This window comes from Erpetoichthys calabaricus, chromosome 7 (genome assembly GCF_900747795.2).
Source record: "Erpetoichthys calabaricus chromosome 7, fErpCal1.3, whole genome shotgun sequence".
Taxonomy (NCBI): domain Eukaryota; kingdom Metazoa; phylum Chordata; class Cladistia; order Polypteriformes; family Polypteridae; genus Erpetoichthys; species Erpetoichthys calabaricus.
This window is the reverse complement of record NC_041400.2, coordinates 172,252,762-172,273,446: the sequence shown is the minus strand read 5'-3', so window position 1 is coordinate 172,273,446 and position 20,685 is coordinate 172,252,762. Positions and strand designations below refer to the sequence as shown.

General features: G+C 38.4%; 1 protein-coding gene across 3 annotated transcripts in view; it reads left to right on the top strand.

Annotated features, from left to right (window-relative positions):
- The window catches only part of mtx3 (metaxin 3), a 36,558-nt gene extending 16,116 nt beyond the window's left edge, over positions 1 to 20,442 (top strand). For 2 of the 3 annotated variants that reach the window (XM_028805723.2, XM_051929524.1), the window contains exons 5-9: positions 332 to 514; positions 2,922 to 2,998; positions 3,965 to 4,122; positions 6,551 to 6,639; positions 15,368 to 20,442. In XM_028805723.2, the coding sequence (XP_028661556.1) occupies positions 332 to 514; positions 2,922 to 2,998; positions 3,965 to 4,122; positions 6,551 to 6,639; positions 15,368 to 15,475 (615 nt within the window). In that variant the 3' untranslated portion in view covers positions 15,476 to 20,442. The remainder of the gene's footprint in view (positions 1 to 331; positions 515 to 2,921; positions 2,999 to 3,964; positions 4,123 to 6,550; positions 6,640 to 15,367) is intronic. The other variant, XR_007935371.1, reaches the window with a different exon arrangement.
- Positions 20,443 to 20,685: the final 243 nt, after the last annotated feature.

Sequence of the window (20,685 nt, the reverse complement as noted above, 5' to 3'; positions counted from 1 at the left end):
TAAAACAACAATGGATTTTTTTTTTAACCTAACAAGCAGTGAATGATGGTGCTCACTATTTCAAGTATTGGTTGCAGCTGTGCATGTTGATAAAAATGGAGTACTTTTATTAATTACACAAACGTAAGAGACATAACTCGATAATTTGTACTCCATCTCTCCTAAACAATTTACTTAGGTTAGGTAGACTTTATTTTCTTTGTATGTTTGGTCAAGGTGGGGCATTTTGCACAAAAAAACATAAGTAAAATATTACTTTGCTTCCAATCTGTACTGACAAAAATAAAATATTAATGTGTGTAAAAGTGTTCATTATAATTTGATCTTTCAGTTGCATACATTTTGGGTGGATGCTGAAAATTACTCCAATGTTACCAGACCATGGTTTGCATCTAGGATACCATTCCCATTAAACTTTTACCTACCTGGAAGAAAATCAAGTGAAGCAGTAAACCGAATACTCTTGACTCAAGGGAGACCACCTCTGTATAGTATCAGTGAGGTTGAAGCCAAGGTAAGAACTTCATGACCTGTGCCAAATAGTTTCTTACGTTGTCATACAGAAATATAGATAAATACTTCAATATCTGGGGATAAAAGATAAGGATTGACAGTAGTCAAATTCAAAAATTATTATTGGTATATGCTTAATAATTAACAGCTGTACTAAAGTTTAGGTTGGAAACCAAATAAGTTGATTCACAGTAATAACTGACATGGGCCCGTTTTTATCAAGTGTCCCAGAATTATTCCTTGGAATTATACTAAAAGTAATTTTAGGGTAAGAATTTGTCCTACCTCAGAATAGGAAGCGAGACGTTTTTACGAAGCATCCTAGTCCCAATCCCCGTCCCAGGTAAGAGTAGGAATTCACGTCTGAGAATGAATAACATCCGGATTTTACAGCATCCCTTGCTGTAAATTGCCATTTATGTTGATATTTTGTAGTTTTTCTAATATTAATGCTAAGGCTTCACCACAAAGAAGATATTATTATTATTAATAATAATAATAATAATAATATTCAAAGTAGTAGGAGAAGAACAAGAAAGAAAACATGATAAGGTAGAATACTGCACTGAGTTGCACATAATTGTTGCTACTTGATCAGAATAATATCAAGAGTCAAACAGTATCGAGCACCAAGATGGAAAGACTGTGTCACACATAGCGAATAAAAGTCAAGCCCAATTACAGACATGTTTATGTAATAGTTAATGATCTACAGCCGTACTTTCAGAAGAATCGCACTCCTACTCATGGCCACAGAAAGCACCTTATAAAGTAAGTTATTAAAACTGGCCGTGGCTATAAGTCACGTTCACCTTCCAGTGTTCCGGTCATCTTCCAGAGTTGTTTGCCGTGAGGTTTTATTTATCTAACGCTCCAGTTGTCTCTGCCAGCCTTGCTGAATCTTCTTGGGCTTGTAAAATGTAACACAGATGTTCCAGGGGTTTATGGAATGCAGAGCTCAGTGAACCTGTGTGACATTTAACTGTCAATCACCCATCCAGCCCCTCTTCAGGGTGATGTTCTGGCTGCTACAGTACAGTTTGCATCCATGACCAGTTGTGTATTGATACTGTGATACTGCTTGTGATTTACTTATGCTCACTCATTCACACATGCAGTCAAGGGGAAATGTATAATCTGGGTGTTACCTCACATGTTGTAAGGGCGTTCAAAGTTTGGTGGAAAATTCAAGAAATGGTTGGTTGTGACTTACTCAAATCATTGTTTTTGTAAAGCTGCATTTTCCCTGTGGCCAAAACGTTACTAACACAGTCATCATTTGGGCTGACAGCACATGGATTCTCAATGTAGATGGATCAATCATGTAATGACTTAACAAATATTAATTAATCTCCGTCAGATCCATGTCTTTTAACGAGTTCATTGTTGTCTAGCGCTTCCAAAACTTTCAGCGTTTCATGTGATTTGTGTGCCAGTCTCTGCTTGAACGCCATCTTCTGGCAGATCCTAACAAGTTATAGCAATACACAAGCTCTCCAAAACCCAGATAAAGTTAGTAGTTTACTAAATTAGGAAAAGTGATAAAAAGCATTTACTCCTACTCCTAAGAGCAGGCCCAAATTTGCATCACTCGAGAATTTTAAGCCATTTAGGACCGTTTTCCTACTCCAAGACACTTGATAAACACAGACACCGGTCTGACATTTATAGATGGGTGCTCCTCAAGTACAGAACAGCAGTATAATGTGGTTGTTTACATTTTTATGAAGGAATTATTGACAAAGTCAGAGTCTTGCCACTGTTGACACAATGCAACAGTAATATGAATTAAAGTAGTGAGCTTGCCATTTGCAGTTCAACTCATTAAACAAAGGGCCACATAAGTTGAACACAAACTTAGCAGCAGATTTGTTGACATTATGGAAATTTATAATCACAGATTAAATCAATAAGTCCAAACTGTCCAGAAGAAACATTCATAACAATTATGAGGCACAAGTCTTCCCACTTTGCCAACATATGGCCTGAGTCTGTGAAATCATGTAATTTCTATATAATTGGTGAGACTAATTAACGTACCAGTGTTTTGATCGTTTAAAGTTACGGGTGGCAATTGAGGAAAGGCCTTTTATTTATGATGCTTGCACCATTTAATTTATTTGAGTCAAATTTGTTGGCTTTAAAGCAAACTGACTTATGCAGTAATACATTTTACCCTCCTTTTTTTAAAAGAAATAAAGGACTTTGTATGTGCATTTATTTGATTGACTGAGAGAAACATAGAAAACAACTGTTAGTGTAGATTTGGTTTCACTTTTCATAAAACCATGATTGCTAAATATAACTCTTAAGTATATTTGCATAATTAGTTAATCAGGGTTAATAATATGTCGGCTAAGTCTTTTATTGTATTCTACAACAGGGTTCTTTTGATGCTCTAATTTCAGATTTACAATGATGCCAAGGAGTGCCTAAATCTTTTATCATACAGATTAGGTTCATCAGAATATTTCTTTGGTAACACGTAAGTATTCTAATATGACGCTTAGATTATTTAACTAAAAGAATATTGTTTTGGCAGCACAGTATAAAACAAAAACCTCTCATCTTTTAATATATCAACCAGTTTTTGTGTGTTTAAAATACTATCTACCAACAATTTCATTATCTGTTACAAATAGGTGTTAATCAGGGTAAAATTTTTACCCAAGACCGTTTGTAGGTTAACTTTATGATAATTTACTACCTGAAAATGTGCATCAGTTAGAAGCCAGCAAGTCATTGCATGCACTCATCATTCTCCATTGATATAAGCACTTTTAAGAATATTATCTTTTTTAGCTAACTGGTTTTCCATTAATCATTAAAATGTAATAATTTAGAGAAATAAAGTGAGTAATGCAGGTCTCCTGGCTGTTAAATAATTTTAACCGCTCTTCAGATTATATTTGAAACATCACTTCCTCATAGGCCCTCCATCCTGCAGGGAAAAACCTGGGGTTTGGTGGCAGAGTTGGCACTCCGGCCACCATAAAAAACCTCACACTGGTTCCATCCCATCTGATCTAGTGTGGCGCTGAGGCTGCACTCGGGTCCTAATCAGGGATCCTGAGTTGGTTTGTCATGTGGTGAGTGCAGCAATGCGCTGTATCAGCGCCTGCTCCTAACCTCTCTTTTCCTCAGTGATATACATAGAATGTGTGTGGCATAAATCTGAAGCATATTTATTGAACTTTAATTAAAATCCTGAAAATGGTTACTTAGTTGTGGGTGCTGTCTAAATCACCATTTGGTTAAACAAACCTAAATGAAATATAGAAGACAAACAGGAAGAAAAGTTTTAAGTGGAAATTTACAGATTCACAGATGCCTACAGTTAATTGATTTGTTGCTTTAAAATCTAAATATGTATTTGATCTAGAACTGAAATTATTAATCTATACTAACAAAGTATGCTTTTGGTATTTTTGTATAATTTTCAATTCCTTAGACCCACCAGCCTTGATGCCTTTATATTTGGTTTTCTTGGACCACTCCACAAAGTTCACCTTCCAAGTGGACAGCTCCAGCAGCATCTTAAACAGCTGTCAAATTTGTGTCACTTTTGTGATAATATTATAAGCACCTTCTTTATGCCGAATGCATCTGGTAAGCTAATGATATTGGTTTTTTTTTTTCTTTAGTTAACAAATAGAGTTTGGTACTTGTTTGCCTCATTATTACTTAGCAGTCATGGGGGAAACTAGGGAATAGCTTTGGCAATGAAAAGCCCATTCAAAAACTCCAGCTTTGACACGGTCCATACTCAAGGGTTGCTTTAAAATGCAGATATCCATAGACAACCCACCACCATTCTCACCCTTGGTTAGTTTGTCATTGGAACGTGTGATGATTTTTTAGCCCAAAATACCATAAACAAGATAAAGAACCTTGACCGTTGACAAAAACTGAAATATGAAACTAAATGTAACAACAAAGACCTTAGGTCTAATGAAGGTTTGCCAGTAGTGATCTGATGAAAGAAATGAAGCATAATGTATACACTGTATGCTGTAGTACCAGGGTGTTGTACCGTGTTAGTCGTTATGAATGTAGAGAAAAGCCAAGCAAAATGACACCTGCTAACCATTACATCTTGCCTGAAGAAGGGGCCTGAGTTGCCTTGAAAGCTTGCATATTGTAATCTTTTTAGTTAGCCAATAAAAAGGGTCATTTTGCTTGGCTTTTCTCTACACTGTATGCTGTAAGTTTAATTGTACTGCAGTTCACTTTAAAAGAATGAAGCAGTTGATGAATGGAAAATTGGACATGAAACTCTAGTTCACAAGAGTAATAAGATGGCACGGTTTGCTTCCCGGATCCTCCCTGCGTGGAGTTTGCATGTTCTCTCCGTATCTGCATGGGTTTCCACTGGGTGTTTTGGTTTCCTCCCACAGTCCAAAGACATGCAGGTTAGGTGCATTGGCGATCCTAAATTGTCCCTAGTGTGTGGGTGTGTGCGTGTGCCCTGCGGTGGGCTGGCACCCTGCCCAGGGTTTGTTTCCTGCCTTGTGCCCTGTGTTGGCTGGGATTGGCTCCAGCAGACCCCCCTGACCCTATAGTTAGGATATATCGGGTTGGATAATGGATGGATGGATCTTAGTAATTCCTGATCAATAAGCGCTACCTCAATCCATGTACAATTATTGAAATTAGAGTCAGAAATAAAATTGATAACTACTTGCATTCTAAGTGACCACCATTTCGATTTTAGGAAAAGAAACTCCTTTGAAGTGCTTTATTGGGCGACAGGAATTATAGACATGCACAAATCAAAAAAAATAATTTCTTATGCGTAAAGAAAAAACAAAGTGCAATGATGGGTAACCTGAAAGCTAGAATCTGTGTTCACAAGTATTAAATAACAAAATTATGAAGAAAAAGACAAGAGTGCAGGCAAGAGGAGAATGGTCTACATGAGTGAGGTTAAACAACCAGTTCCTTGGTTTTGCTGATATTAAGTTGTCAACAGTTCTTTTTGAACCAGTGAACACATTTCTCCTCCTGACTCCTGGTTCTCTGTCTCATCCCCTATATCGATACCTCCCATAAGTGCAGAATCATCTACGAATTTCTGCAAGTGACATGACCTGGTGTTATATTTATAGTTGGACGGGTACAGAGTGAAGAGAAAAGGAGACAGGCCTGTTCCTTATGGTACTCCAGTGTTGCTCACATCCATATCAGAAGCACAATCTTTGAGTCTCAGAAACTGCAGTCTGCACATCAGACTGTCCTGGGTAATGGACTTCATGGGCTCATCCACCTGCATATGTCTGAGTTTACGCCTTAACAGGGATGGCTGGATGGTGTTGACTGGCATAGTGCTGCCAAGCTTAGTCCAGGTGAGAATAAGCTTTGTGGAGCAAATAATAATAATACTTTTTATTTGTATAGCACCTTTCCCATGCTCAAGGCACTTCACAGAGTTTAAGATAGAATGGCAGGGTATACAGTATATAGCATTGTACAAACCAGATAAATGAATAAAGATTAAGACAGTAAATTCAGAGGAAAAAAATATATAGTGTTACTAGTGTCTCTAATAATATTAGTGTTTTCCATGCTTAAGCACAAGTAGGTATCACACGTGCAGTTTTAGAGTCAATAAAGTCAGTTAAAGGCACACTTGGAAATAAAATGAAATGCAAGACCAAATTGTAAATAGGTTTAATAATATTTGTACATTTGATTATTTTGTTTCCTTCTACAGTAAGGTTATAGATATTAGTAGCAGAATTAGTTACTGTATTCATATACAGTTTGTTGTTTTCTATTGTGTGCTTCCCCTACCATTTGCACTCTTGATTGTGCTGACACTGCATACTTCAGTCAGATGAAAGTCTTTTAGACAAAGCAGTTTTATTGTCTTTGTGATTATCTTTACACATATCATTTCTTCTTTAGTATTGATATTTCTTTCAATCTGATCCAATTAAGCTCATTAAATCTTTTCTATTTAATGAAAGTATATTTATTGTTCATTTGGTTCTTTTGTAGTTTTTTGACTTCACTTTTTTTTTTTTTTTGATTCCAGGATTTGGTTCATTTGGCCAAGAAACAGTTGATGCAAATCTACAGAAACTAACACAGCTTGTGAATAAGGAGTCCAACTTAATTGAAAAGGTTACATTTTATTTTTGTTTTTTCATTTTTCTTTTTGCTCTAAGAAATCTTGGGCTGCTCTTTGTTCTTAGGGCATGTCTCCTAGTAGCATTTATAAGACTAATGTATGTAATATTGTTTTTTGTTATTTTTTGAGTATACATTTACATTACTAATGTATCTACAATTAACATTTACTTTTTCAAATTGTCATTTGACATCTAGAATATGTGTCTCAGTATCTCAAGGAATCTCAAGTCAAGTGAAGAGTATTTATTGTCATTTCATCCATATACAGTAGTTCAGCATACAGTGAAATGAAACAACGTTCCTCCAGGACCATTGTGCTACATAAGACACAGGACAACGAAGAATCCGCAACATAAAGACAAATAATACAGTGGGGCAAAAAAGTATTTAGTCAGGCACCAATTGTGCAGGTTCTCCCACTTAAAAAGATGAGAGAGGCCTGTAATTTTCATCATAGGTATACCTCAACTATGAGAGACAAAATGAGAAAAAAAATCCAGAAAATCACATTGTCTGATTTTTAAAGAATTTATTTGCAAATTATGGTGGAAAATAAGTATTTGGTCACCTACAAACAAGCAAGATTTCTGGCTCTCACAGACCTGTAACTTCTTCTGTAAGAGGCTCCTCTGTCCTCCACTCGTTACCTGTATTAATGGCACCTGTTTGAACTCGTTATCAATATAAAAGACACACTCCAAAGTCACACTCCAAACTCCACTATGGCCAAGACCAAAGGGCTGTCAAAGGACACCAGAAACAAAATTGTAGACCTGCACCAGGCTGGGAAGACTGAATCTGCAATAGGTAAGCAGCTTGGTGTGAAGAAATCAACTGTGGGAGCAATTTTTAGAAAATGGAAGACATACAAGACCACTGATAATCTCCCTCGATCTGGGGCTCCACGCAAGATCTCACCCCATGGGGTCAAAATGATCACAAGAACAGTGAGCAAAAATCCCAGAACCACACGGGGGGACCTAGTGAATGACCTGCAGAGAGCTGGGACCAAAGTAACAAAGGCTACCATCAGTAACACACTACGCCGCCAGGGACTCAAATCCTGCAGTGCCAGATGTGTCCCCCTGCTTAAGCCAGTACATGTGCAGGCCCGCATGTGCAGAAGAGGATTGGAAGAATGTCATATGGTCAGATGAAACCAAAATAGAACTTTTTCGTAAAAACTCTACTCGTCGTGTTTGGAGGAGAAAGAACACCATACCTACTGTAAAGCATGGGGGTGGAAACATCATGCTTTGGGGCTGTTTTTCTGCAAAGGGACCAGGACAACTGATCCGTGTAAAGGAAAGAATGAATGGGGCCATGTATCGTCAGATTTTGAGTGAAAACCTCCTTCTATCAGCAAGGGTATTGAAGATGAAACGTGGCTGGGTCTTTCAGCATGACAATGATCCCAAACACACCGCCCGGGTAACGGAGTGGCTTCGTAAGAAGCAGTTCAAGGTCCTGGAGTGGCCTAGCCAGTCACCAGATCTCAACCCCATAGAAAATCTTTGGAGGGAGTTGAAAGCGCGTTTTCATCAGCGACAGCCCCAAAACATCACTGCTCTAGAGGAGATCTGCATGGAGGAATGGGCCAAAATACCAGCAACAGTGTGTGAAAACCTTGTGAAGACTTACAGAAAACATTTTGTTATTGACCAAATACTTTTTTTCCACCATAATTTGCAAATAAATTCTTCAAAAATCAGAAAATGTGATCTTCTGCATTTTTTTTTCTCATTTTGTCTCTCATAGTTGAGGTATACCTATGATGAAAATTACAGGCCTCTCTCATCTTTTTAAGTGGGAGAACTTGCACAATTGGTGGCTGACTAAATACTTATTTGCCCCACTGTATATAACAAGGTACATGTGAATCAAATGTGCAAACAAGTGCAACACTGCAGAACAGAACACATATATCAGATATCAGACCGGTCCATGAATGTTCAGGAGTCTGACTGCTTGGGGGAAGAAACTGTTACACATTCTGGAAGTGAAGGCCCGAATACTTCGGTACCTTTTTCCCAATGGTAGGAGAGTAAACAGTGAATGTGAGGGGTGTGTTGGATCACTCACAATGCTGGTGGCTTTGCAGATGCAGTATGTGGTGTAAATGTCCGCGATGAAGGGACTAGTCTTAAACATATCAACCTAATAAATTTGTCATCCATATATTTTAACAAATAAAAAACTCATATACTTTAGAATGATTAGAACTCTTAATAGTCTAGTATTAGAATTTAAAAAGCATTGAAGTGCAAAAGTAAGTGATACGCGAAAGGTCTAAAGATAAAGAATTAGAGGAAAAAGAGTGGAATGCATGAAACATAGAATAGGGGGCAGTATGGCTATGCAGCAAAGGTGTTGGGTGGCCCTGTCTTCAGTGCCTGGACCCCTAGTTCATAAAACACGAAGTGGTTTGAGATCAGTTTTTGCTTGTGAGAAGAGTGCTATCTTCTTAATAAGTGTAATTACGAGGCATTGGAATACTTTGAGGAAAGAACTGAACTCCTGTTTCTGAGAATGAAAAGCAGGAATTCAGAACTGGCTGGTATTAGATAATGATGTGAGACGGCATGTGGGCAGTCCTGAGAACCCTCTTCCAGTTTAACTGCCAAAGGTTTCATCACCTTTCCTTTAAAAGGAAAATGTGCACAAGCAACATGAGGTAGAACATGGGAGGGAGATATGGGTGACTGAGGGAGACCATGAATAAAAGTTAGAAAGGGCTGAAGGGGGAAAACAACTGTTAGGTTGGGAGAAAGGATCGTGTGAAGGCAATAAGTCACTTTGTAAGGCTAAGGTGATTTGGGCATTTGAGGCTAAAGATGCAGAACGGTGTGCTGTGATGCTAGTGGAGGGGATGAGAACTAGAGCTAGTCCAAAAAAAAAAGAAAAACACATGAATACAAAAGATAGGTGACATGAGAAGAATGAATTTTCAACATAAAATGTCCTAGTCTTGAAAGATATTGAGGCTGTCTCGATAAAGTGACTAAATCCATAGAGCAGCCATTGAATCATTGACCGGTTCACTGTTAGTCCTGGAGTTGGACAAGTTCTTCAGACCCTAAGTAGCAGTCTCCACTTATTTTTCAAGAATTTCCTCCCAGTATGCTCTTGATGCACCCCTGGGTCTTCCGTCAGTGCATCATGCCTAGTACACACTTGTGGAAGGCACAAAGGGAGCAGCCTTACTATACAAAGAAGGGGGGACCCAAAAATAACAAGAATTTGTTTCTGGAGGCTGGAGGAGCGTTAGTTCTGACGTTTGCCGCTAGGTGCGTGTACTAGACTGCCCTCTGCATCACTTGGCCAAGCACCATCCTTGGGGACAGGTCTGTAAGGTCAGTGTCATTTTTTTCTTGAGTCTCTGTTACCATATTCGTTGATTTTTATAGTGGCAGACTTGAAAGAATAAAGTGTTTGCATCAAGTTTTGTTTCCTTTGGGGAAAAACAGCAGCAGAAGCTGTCACAATGCTTTGAGAGGCTTTCAAAGAAGCTTTGAGCCAGGCAAAAGGGCTTTTACCTTAAAGTGCTCAAGCGATTGCATGATGCTGTGCAGAGAAAATTACCTGAATTGCGGAGGTTAGGCGAGTGGCTTCTGCATCACGACAACGCTGTCGCTTACACAGCATTGAGTGTGTTTCTCACGAAAAACGGGATGACAACGGTCCCCCCACTCCACTCCCCAGACCTTGCACTCTGCGATTTTTTTCCTTATTTCCAAGAATGAAGAGGGACCTTAAAGGAAAGTGTTTTCAGGATGTAGAGGAGGTGACGAAGCAAACGATGGAGGTACTGAAGCCTTTCACTTTACAAAAAAGTGGTGAGACATTGTGCATTTTGTCTCAGGGAGAGTATTTTGAGGGTAATTACATTTTGGAAATGTTCAGAGAAATATGATTTAAAAAAAAAAAAAAAAAATCTCGTTATTTTTGGGTCCCGTATATCCAACTTTAAGCCCAAACTAGCTCAGTTGTCTCCTGTCAATCTAACTGTTCTTTTCAGATGTCATCCACTACTGTTGCACATCATATTATTATGATTAAGAGTGAGTCCACATATCTTGCACAAGAACCTAATTTCGTTCAGCTCTGTCATTTTTTTCTTACTACTTAGAGCTCATGACCAAGAGGTATGAGTTTAAGGGTGTAAATTGAATGATCATCAGAGGACTTAGCTGTTGCTTTTAAAACCACAGTTCTGTTCATCGGCTAAATCATCACTTCTGAAAAAAGTCATTGGTCAGTCTTAACATTTAATTTCAAAGAAGACCCTTAGGTACCTGAACTCCTCACCTTCTGTGAGTTGTACATTTCTGGCCTACAAGACTGAATGCCAAAGTCTTCAGGAAGAGGAGTGTGGCCCCAAATGTAGTTGTGCTAATTCTCATTTTGACCGCATCACAGTTAGCTCTTTGCAGCTCCAGTCCATGCTAGAGTTGACCATCTGTGACCAAGAGGACAGCAGAAATGCAACACACAAGTCTTCAAAATGGTTTCAGTCTAAGCCTCAGTGGCAGCATTTATGCAGTCTAAGGCCTGTTTTATGCAAACTTGAAAAGTATGCAAAGACATCTGTTGTTCCTCACATGCGGCCACCAAGTAATACACAGAAGTGCCCCTGAAGCACCTTCTACAAGATGGTCATAAAAATCTACAAATAAAAAATGTAAATTGGATTGTGACGGTGCAGGTCGGCTCTTTGCTCCCTCTTGAACCTGAGGGTCATGATCGGGATGAGTGTAGCAGATGAGGACAAAACACACATGAAGCAAGGGGAAGGTACAAAGTGCTCAGTGCTTTTATTAAAAAAAAAAAATATATGAAGAGTGTCCAAAGTGCAGTGCTCCAAACTGTCAATAAATAAATAATCCATAAAATGAAGTGTTCTGTGGAGGTTAGCATCAATAAATAGAAAAATCTGTTAAAAACAAGGTTAAAACAAGTCAGTGCAAATCCACAAGCCCTGGTGTCTTCCTTTAAAACTGATGTCTCTCCGGCTTATCCTATTCGGACCTCGCAGCCCAGAGAGACATCGACCAGCAGGTGCAGACACCTATCACATCTGACCCATGACCCTGCCACCAATCCCACAGCGTCCGTGGGCAACTCCAAGCCCTGTTCCACCCAAACCGCTGCCAATCCAGGCTCCACCAAGCACAGGCGGTCTGTACTCCTACCGCTGCCATCTCAAAGTACCACCAGAGCATAATGGTCACTCCTGTTCGCAAAGACATTCAACAGGAGCGACACACAGCCCCCTCCTGAGCGATGGCCACTCACTCCTCCTTGGGGCTGTACTCCCGTCCACCTGCTTCCATTCTATTCACCAGCTTGTTTCCTCTCTCTCTCTCTCTCCTGTCTGCTTCTCCTGTCCAATAACCTCTGTTCTCTTTCGTTCCTTTCTTGATCTTGCGCTCCCCTTTATAGGCTGGGGAGCTGTTGCAGGTGCGATTGCCTGATTGCTGCCCCAGGCTGATAATAAGGCAGTCAGACTGCCTGCACGTGCCAGCAAGGCAACACATGGACGGCTGTCTGCCTCGCACCAACTCGGAGACGGTGCATCTTCAAGGCAGATCGCTCACACCCGTTCTACTCCACAGCCCGAGTGAGTTCACTATTTTATTTATTAAAAACTGCCAGTTTTTTTTTGTTTTTTTTTTTTGGAGCCACGGACCCGCTATGCTACGTGCATAGGTAAACTCTAATAGTGCAGTCACATACAATTTTATTCCATTCAATTTTCATCCCAGCAGCTATAATAAAACATTTTCTGCATAGTAATTAAATCATTCCACTCACAAAATTGTCCCATGCAATTCAGAAGTTTAAGAGACAGATAGGTTAGTCTTTTTCCTCTTCACTCTGTACACGTTCAACTACAAATATAACACCAGGTTGTGTCATTCGCAGAAATTCTCCGATGATTCTGCACTTATGGGGAATATTGATAAGAGGGATGAGACAGTGGAGAAGAGGCAGGTGAAGAACTTTGTTTCTTGATGCAAAGAGGATTGTCTGCATCTTAACATCTGCAAAACCAAGGAACTAGTTATCGACTTTCGATGCACCAAAGAGCCACTGTGTCCTGTCACTATTCAGGGAGTGGGTTTAGTGGTGGGCCACCCCTAAAACTATTTGTGGGTCCACATTAATGACAGATTGGACTGGTTTCCTAACACAGAGTTACTATATAAGAAAGGGCATAGCAGACTCTTCTTCCTTAGGAGACCGAGTTCCTTTAATGTGGGAAGTGACATCTTTCACATCTTCTACAACTCTGTGATGGCCAGTGTGATTTTCTATGCTATGGCTGATAATATCACTTCATGACAGGCCCACCGAATCAACAAGTTAATTAAAAGGACAAGTTCAGTTATAGGATGCACAATGGACCCCTCTGGAGGTCATAGCAAAGGAGAGAATTAAAACAAAACTGAGTGTCCTTATGAACAATGCTGCACATCATCTCTCTGACACACTAACACTGAGGACTTTTAGCCAACAAAGCGTTCAGCAGAAGTGTGTCAAGAAATGCGATGGGAGCTTCTTTATACCAACAGCAATATGTCTGCATAATGCCTCACTATGACAGCCAAGTTTTCTTTCTTTTTCATTTTCTTGTTTTATTGTCATTATGATAAGTGTTTAGACCAACATGTGTATGAATATTTATTTATTTAAAGAGTTACTGTAAAAAGCCAAATTTCCCCCGAGAACAAATAGTGTTCTATCTATCTATTTATACTGAAGGCAAAAACAAAGTGTTTTATTAGCACATTTATTAAATGATTGAAGTTACCCATATGAATACAAATATTTTTATACTTTTAACTATTAATTACATTTTTTTCTCATTATTAATAGTTTTTAATTCAGACACTAAAGTACTTATCAAAAATTACTGATTAATTACTCAAATAATGTGCATTTCTGGGAAAACTAAAGTACCCCTTTAAGATTTACAGGGTGCCTCCATGGCTTGCAAGTTAAAACTGAAATGTACATAAATGAAAAAGATCTTAAACACCTAAGTAAATTTAAAGTTTTAATAAAACTGCATTTACACATTCAGACTGATTATTTCTAAGTATTTTATTTTTTTATTATATGTTAAACACTTTGGATATTTTTTCCATAATATGACATGGACAATTAGTGTCATCCGCTTCTACCTAAAAGGAAAAAAATGATCAATGAAAAGTGATTGCGTTGCTGGAGCTGCAGGGACGCAGCTTGTATTCCTGCAAACCCATATGAGTGTTAAAAATATCAATCAATATCAATAGCATTGACACAACTGACAAATGCGTGGTTATGTGGGCAGGACTTTTCCAAACCTCTTTGCATAAGCTCTTGTCTCATGGGGCTTTCGGCCCCGGGCGTGGTTACATCTCTTGGCACGAAGGCTCATCTCGCAGGACGTGAAAGTGTCTCTTTGAGACAATCACGTCTCGTCTCCTCCCGAGATTTTTTTTTTTTTTTTTTTTTAATAAGTGTCATCTTCTTGGAAGGAGATTTTTTTTTATAACAGAGAGATATCTTTGACTGTATGTCAGTTCTTCAAAAGAAAAATGCCTTGACTAATAAGGGTAAATGGTTATTCATAAACAAATAAAACTCACTTTCTTTCTTAAATATTAACTGGAAACCTTTTATCTCAACAAAGTGTGTTAATCTTTGTCACTGGAATTCAAAATATCAGTATTATTGCAGTAATCGTGTGTCAATTTTAGTAAAAGAGTAATAAAAATCATACTTCAAAGCATTTTGCCAAGTACTGTCTTAAATGTATTACATTTATCAGAGTAAAACTTCACAGATTTGTGGTGTTATAAAATTTCTAAGGTCTCTGTGTCAGTGTAGGACAGTTATAATAGTTTTTGTGTAATATTAGTATGAAATGCCTATAATTTTAGTACCGTAGGCTTACTGGTCCCATAGGCCTGTCTTGTTCTAATCTTGGTCCCTTCAGCGCCAGTTGCAGTGATCCAGGTTGGCCACAGCGTGCTGAAGGTTTCCTCCTCTGTTAATCTTGGCAGCGTCAGTTCCTTTTTCCCCACATGCGTCAAGTGACCACACTACAAAGTCCATTTGTACCGTTTATATGGTAGATCTGACACTCATTGCAGTGTTTGTGCTTCAGTGGTAGACTACTGTGGATCTTTATACATGTGGTATCATTGTGACTGCTGGCATCATTTGTAGCATAATGACGCACAATTTATGAACCTCTTTAGTTTATTATCCAAATAGACACTATAGCCATGAATCCATTAATTGAGTGTGCATGTGCACAAAGAAGTAGAGAAACTGGCCTGTGGTAAATGCAGCAGTACTTCTATTTTTCTGATATTTTATTCTAACTTAACAACCGTTTAAGTCCGAACGTCCTTCACTTCTCAGCTTATAGGCCTATTCAACTATATTTTGTAGTAGAGACTGAAGTGAGAAGTTGATATTCCTTTGTATAAAAGCCAAAAGAGTGCCATATGTTAAAAGTTCACAGAGGCCTAAGGTCTTTTGTAGTGTCTTCTGATAGATGTTCATGTCTTCAATAGGCAGCCTTTTTAAGTGACATTCAAAACCATTTTAAATATCTAATTTGCCCAAAGAAATGTGTAATAAATTAACTGCATGTAAATTCTTCAAGTTATCTAATGTAAACGTCAATTTAAATATTCTGTTGAAATTTTCTTTTCCATAGATGGACGATAACCTCCGAAGCAGCCCTCAACACAAACCCAGAAAGTCAAATAATATGAGATCATCACAAGTATTAAATGGAGGTGACGAGTCTTCAGTTTCTGCCTAGCCCTCACCACATTAGCTTTCTTGAAGTCTCAGGAACTGAATGTTTGTAATTAAAAGCTTAGTTTTCTACCGAGGAGGGAATACCTGTTTGGTTTTAACTCTGGCATTGGAGTTGACAACTCACTGTAACTTGATTTGACAGAATGGCTTGGATCTCAAAACTATCCCGTGCCCTTTTGTCTTTTCAAGTTAGTTTTGCACATTTTATTATATTACTATTGCAGGTTCACTTTTGTGAGACCACACAACTGAATGTTTCCGTTTCCTTTTCAGTCAGATAATGAGTATGACGGTTCAGGCTTTATTCCAATAATGAATGCGTGATATGGCTGCTGCTCAGTTTCTTTCCTGAGTTTTAAACATTTCTGTGTATGTTGTTGAAGTTCTGAACGTAAAGTACGTTTTCTGCTCTATTGGTAAACGCGCTTGGGTTGAAAACAAGTAAAATATGCTGAAACACGACTGTAATTTACACAGTATTGATATGAAATGGCTCAATGGATGTTTATCCCACAAAATCACATTATTTAAATTTTCTTTTTTTTTTCCATTTTTGTAGTATTACGTCTTATGATGTGTTATCTTTTATTCTTCATAAATTAATTCCTTACATGTTGTTTTGACTTTTCTTTCAGATTTCATCTTTTAATTTGGTTATCATAAACAGTGAGTTTACTACCAAATTTTCATATCAGACGTATTCTATTGTGCAGGGGGTGCTCACAACCTATCATTCCCCTTGACAGATGTTCCTTTCCCTGGCACTCGGGCCCTACGGCATTCAGAAAAAATAAATAAATAAAATGCAAGCACTTCCAATTATCGCTCATGGGAAGCAGCTTTACAATCTTCGCCCCAGTACCTTTTGAAGTTGTCCCCATGCCTGCCGTCTATCCAAGAGACAGCAAGATTAGGCCGTGAACACCCCCTTCACATTTACCTTTATCACTTTGCACTAAGCGTACATTTGTCTGATTTATCAATTACTGTTTAGTGGCTGCACTTTTTGTTTTTATTGTTACTGAAATTGTCCCATGGTATCTCTACTTTGTCTACGAATTCTGGTGGTATCATTCCTATAAATTCTTCAAATCCTGAACTACTGTCCATCATACATTAAGGCTACGTCCACACTACTACTATTTAAATGTTATTTATAATGTAAATGGTCTCGGTCCACACTAGCATTTTCACAACATTTACAAAGTATCTCCATCCACACTACAACAACCCAAGACACACTGGGATAAGCTTTTAAGTATGGAGACAGTCGAGGAGCAGTGGAACAGGTTTAAAAATGTTTTACATGTAATGCAGGACAGATACATACCTAAATTTGGAATTAATAGGAAACAAAAAAAACTCCACGGTGGATTAATAAAGATTTAAAAAAGAAGTTGCAAAGGAAAAAACTGCTTTATAAGGCATATAAGACTAATGACTGCAAAGTGAATTGTAGAGCGTATGAGAACATGAGGGCAAGCATTAAGAAGGATATCAGGAAGGCTAAAAGACAATTGGAGAGGAATATAGCAGATTAGGTGAAAGAAGACCCTAAGAGATTCTTTCAGTATTTTTAGTAGTAAAAGAACAGTCAAGGAGGAGGTCAAGTGCATCAGGAATAGTAAAGGGGAATTAAAAGATTCAGACAGTGAAATAGCGGATGCCTTAAACTTACATTTTTCTGAGGTGTTTACAAGTGAGCAAGTGGATAACCTCCCAGAGGTAAACGCGACTACTAAGGAGGTACTGAGGGATTTGGAAATTGTAGAGGGAGAAGTACTGCTCAGATTAAATAAGATGAAATCGAACAAATCACCAGGACCAGATAATATTTATCCTCGTGTTCTTAAGGAGGCTAGTGAGTACATATATAAACCCTTGACGCATATTTTTAGGAAGTCACAGCGCACTGGAGAGATTCTGAAAGACTGGAAAATTTCAAATATCATCCCATTATGTAAAAAGGGTGACAGGGCAGATCCAAGCAACTATAGGCCAGTAAGCTTAACATGCATCACAGGAAAATTAATGGAAGGAATTATAAAGGATAAGATCGAGCAACACCTGGCAAGGATAAGAGTTATTCTAAGCAGTCAGCATGGGTTCAGAAGAGGGAGGTCGTGTTTTACTAACATGCTGGAATTCTATGAGGAGGCAACAAAAGGATACGATCAAAGTGGAGCTTATGATATTATTTATCTGGACTTTCAGAAAGCATTTGATAAGGTGCCACATGAGAGGTTGGGCATCAAATTAAAAGAGGTGGGAGTTCAGGGTGATGTTTGTAGATGGGTGCAGAATTGGCTCAGACAAAGGAAGCAGAGGGTGATGGTGCGAGGAACTTCATCAGAACTGGCTGATGTTAAGAATGGTGTTCCACAGGGGTCAGTGCTAGGGCCGCTGCTATTTTTAACATATATAAATGATTTAGATAGGAATATAAGTAACAAGCTGGTTAAGTTTGCAGATGATACCAAGATAGGTGGATTAGCAGATAATTTGGAATCCGTTATATCATTACAGAAGGACTTGGATAGCATACAGGCTTGTGCAGATTTGTGGCAGATTAAATTTAATGTCAATAAATGTAAAGTATAACACATAGGAAGTAAAAATGTTAGGTTTGAATACACAATGGGTGGTCAGAAAATCAAGAGTACACCTTATGAGAAGGATTTAGGAGTCATAGTGGACTCTAAGCTATCGACTTCCCGACAGTGTTCAGAAGCCATTAAGAAGGCTAACAGAATGTTAGGATATATAGCACAATGTGTGGAGTACAAGTCCAAGGAGGTTCTGCTCAACCTGTATAATGCACTGGTGAGGCCTCATCTTGAGTACTGTGTGCAGTTTTGGTCTCCAGGCTACAAAAAGGACATAGCAGCACTAGAAAAGGTCCAGAGAAGAGCAACCAGGCTGATTCCAGGGCTACAGGGTTTGAATTATGAGGAAAGATTAAAAGAGCTGAGCCTTTACAGTTTAAGCAAAAGAAAATTAAGAGGTGACATGATTGAAGTGTTTAAAATTATGAAGGGAATTAGTGCAGTGGATCGAGACTGTTATTTTAAAATGAGTTCATCAAGAACACGGGGACAGAGTTGGAAACTTGTTAAGGGTAAATTTCGCACAAACATTAGGAAGTTTTTCTTTACACAAAGAACGATAGAAACTTGGAATAAGCTACCAAGTAGTGTGATAGACAGTAAGACGTTAAGGTCTTTCAAAACTCGACTTGATGTTTTCGTGGAAGAAATAAGTGGATAGTACTGGCGAGCTTTGTTGGGCTGAATGGCCTGCTCTCGTCTAGAGTGTTCTAATGTTCTAAAGACACGTATGATATAGACATTTGCCTGCGTGCATTGGCTGAAAATTCTTTGAAGGGCTGGTAATGCTGCCAGCCGCAGGATTTATCTTAAAACTTTAGGAACTGGTAAATGATTTGCCCCCCTATACCCCCCCCCCCCCTTTTTTTGATATTCGTTATTAATTCCAAGGGGAAATTGTCTTTTCGCCTGGTCTTGGAGGTCAGAGCACAGGGCAGCCACTGTACAGTGCCCCGGTGCAATTTTCAGGTTAAGGGCCTTGTTCAATGACCCAACAGAATAGGAACCCTTCTGGCAGTAACGGTGTATAAACAGGCAACATTCCTTGTATCAGCCTCAGAATCACCCCTCCACCTTCTTGTGCATGTATGCAGTGTTCAAACGGTACAAAACATAATTCAGATGCAACACAAGTGCTGCAAATGCCAACTCTTCTTGTGTTTTTCTTCCGTGAAGGGTGACTAATCAGGGAGATGAGATGTTGTAATGAGCCTGACCCAATCATGGAAGGGCTACGTAATAAGAACAAACAAATCAGAGCGTGATTCGAGTCTGCATTTTCACCCATCTACGTTGCATTGCAGAGCCAGTGTTTTCAGAAGTATTTGCTCTGGAGAGCATTTTTAAAAGTCTCAGTTTTCTGGCGTTAAGCAAGCTGTGGTAGTGTGGACGAAAGGCAAAACAGACTGATGTCTGTGTTTTTAAAAAAAACAGTAGTAATGTGGATATAGCCTAAGGGTGAACACTAATGTATTTTTTATATTATTTAACTGCCTTTTAACATTATGAATATATAAAATGATATTGTTTTAATTTTAAATTTGCCATTTTTAATTTTGATAATTCTTTTGATTTTGTATCTTTGATACTTATTATTAAAAGCACTTTATTGTGTTTTATTACTTTACTGTAATACAGGCTAGCATTTTTACCACTTTAGTTTCTAAAATAATATTTAGTTTTAGTATAGTTTTGCATAGTGGGTAGCGTTGCTCCCTTGTGCCTCCACAGACCTTGTTTGATTCCTGACTAGGTCAGTGTCTGCTTGGAGTTTGTTCATTATCTGCATGTGTTTGTGGTTCTTCTTAGCAACTGTCATGTCCTCAAACATCAGCTTATTAGACAGATGGGTAACTCCCAGTCAGGCTGCTATGAATGGGTGACCGTGCTCGCTAATAGACTGGAGTGGTCAGGGCTGCATTTTCCGACAATAATACAGTGGGGGGAAAAAAGCAGGTCATAAAAGTGAATAAATGAAGGAATGGATTCATCAATAACCATTTACATAAAAATGAAACAAGATCACAATTCAATAAACTACTGATTATAGTATGTATACACACAAACACACTCAATATGCATCTTTAGGAAATGTGCTTTGGTACAATGCAATTTTAATATATTATAATTCAAGCAGGAAATGGAGCGTCACAATAGAAGTTGCAGTTGGTCGTGTTTTATTATTTATACAGTAAGTAATCCTGGTCAGTCTTGATTTGAGCATTCAGATGGTATTATGAGGGAAAAAAATAATGTTGAATAAAAGATGTTAACCAATGAAAATGACATACTCCTGCAGCTGGCATGGTTAGTTTTGTTTTGAAAAAGCTATTTTAAATAATAAATGTATTTCTCTCACAAAGTGTGTTTGTCATAGTAGTATTGTTATTTGCATTTGCATTTTTCATTTTCCTCCAATCATAGTACTTTCCCAAAAGAAATTGAAAAGAAATATACACCCATGATCGCAAATAGGAACTGGTAAAAAACAGTTTCTTCAAATAAATGATAATGGGATGGGGACCTGGAACAAACTGCCTTGTGACATAAAGGGATGCAGGGTGCCAATTAAATTACGATTTGGTCGGATCGGTTATTTAACTAG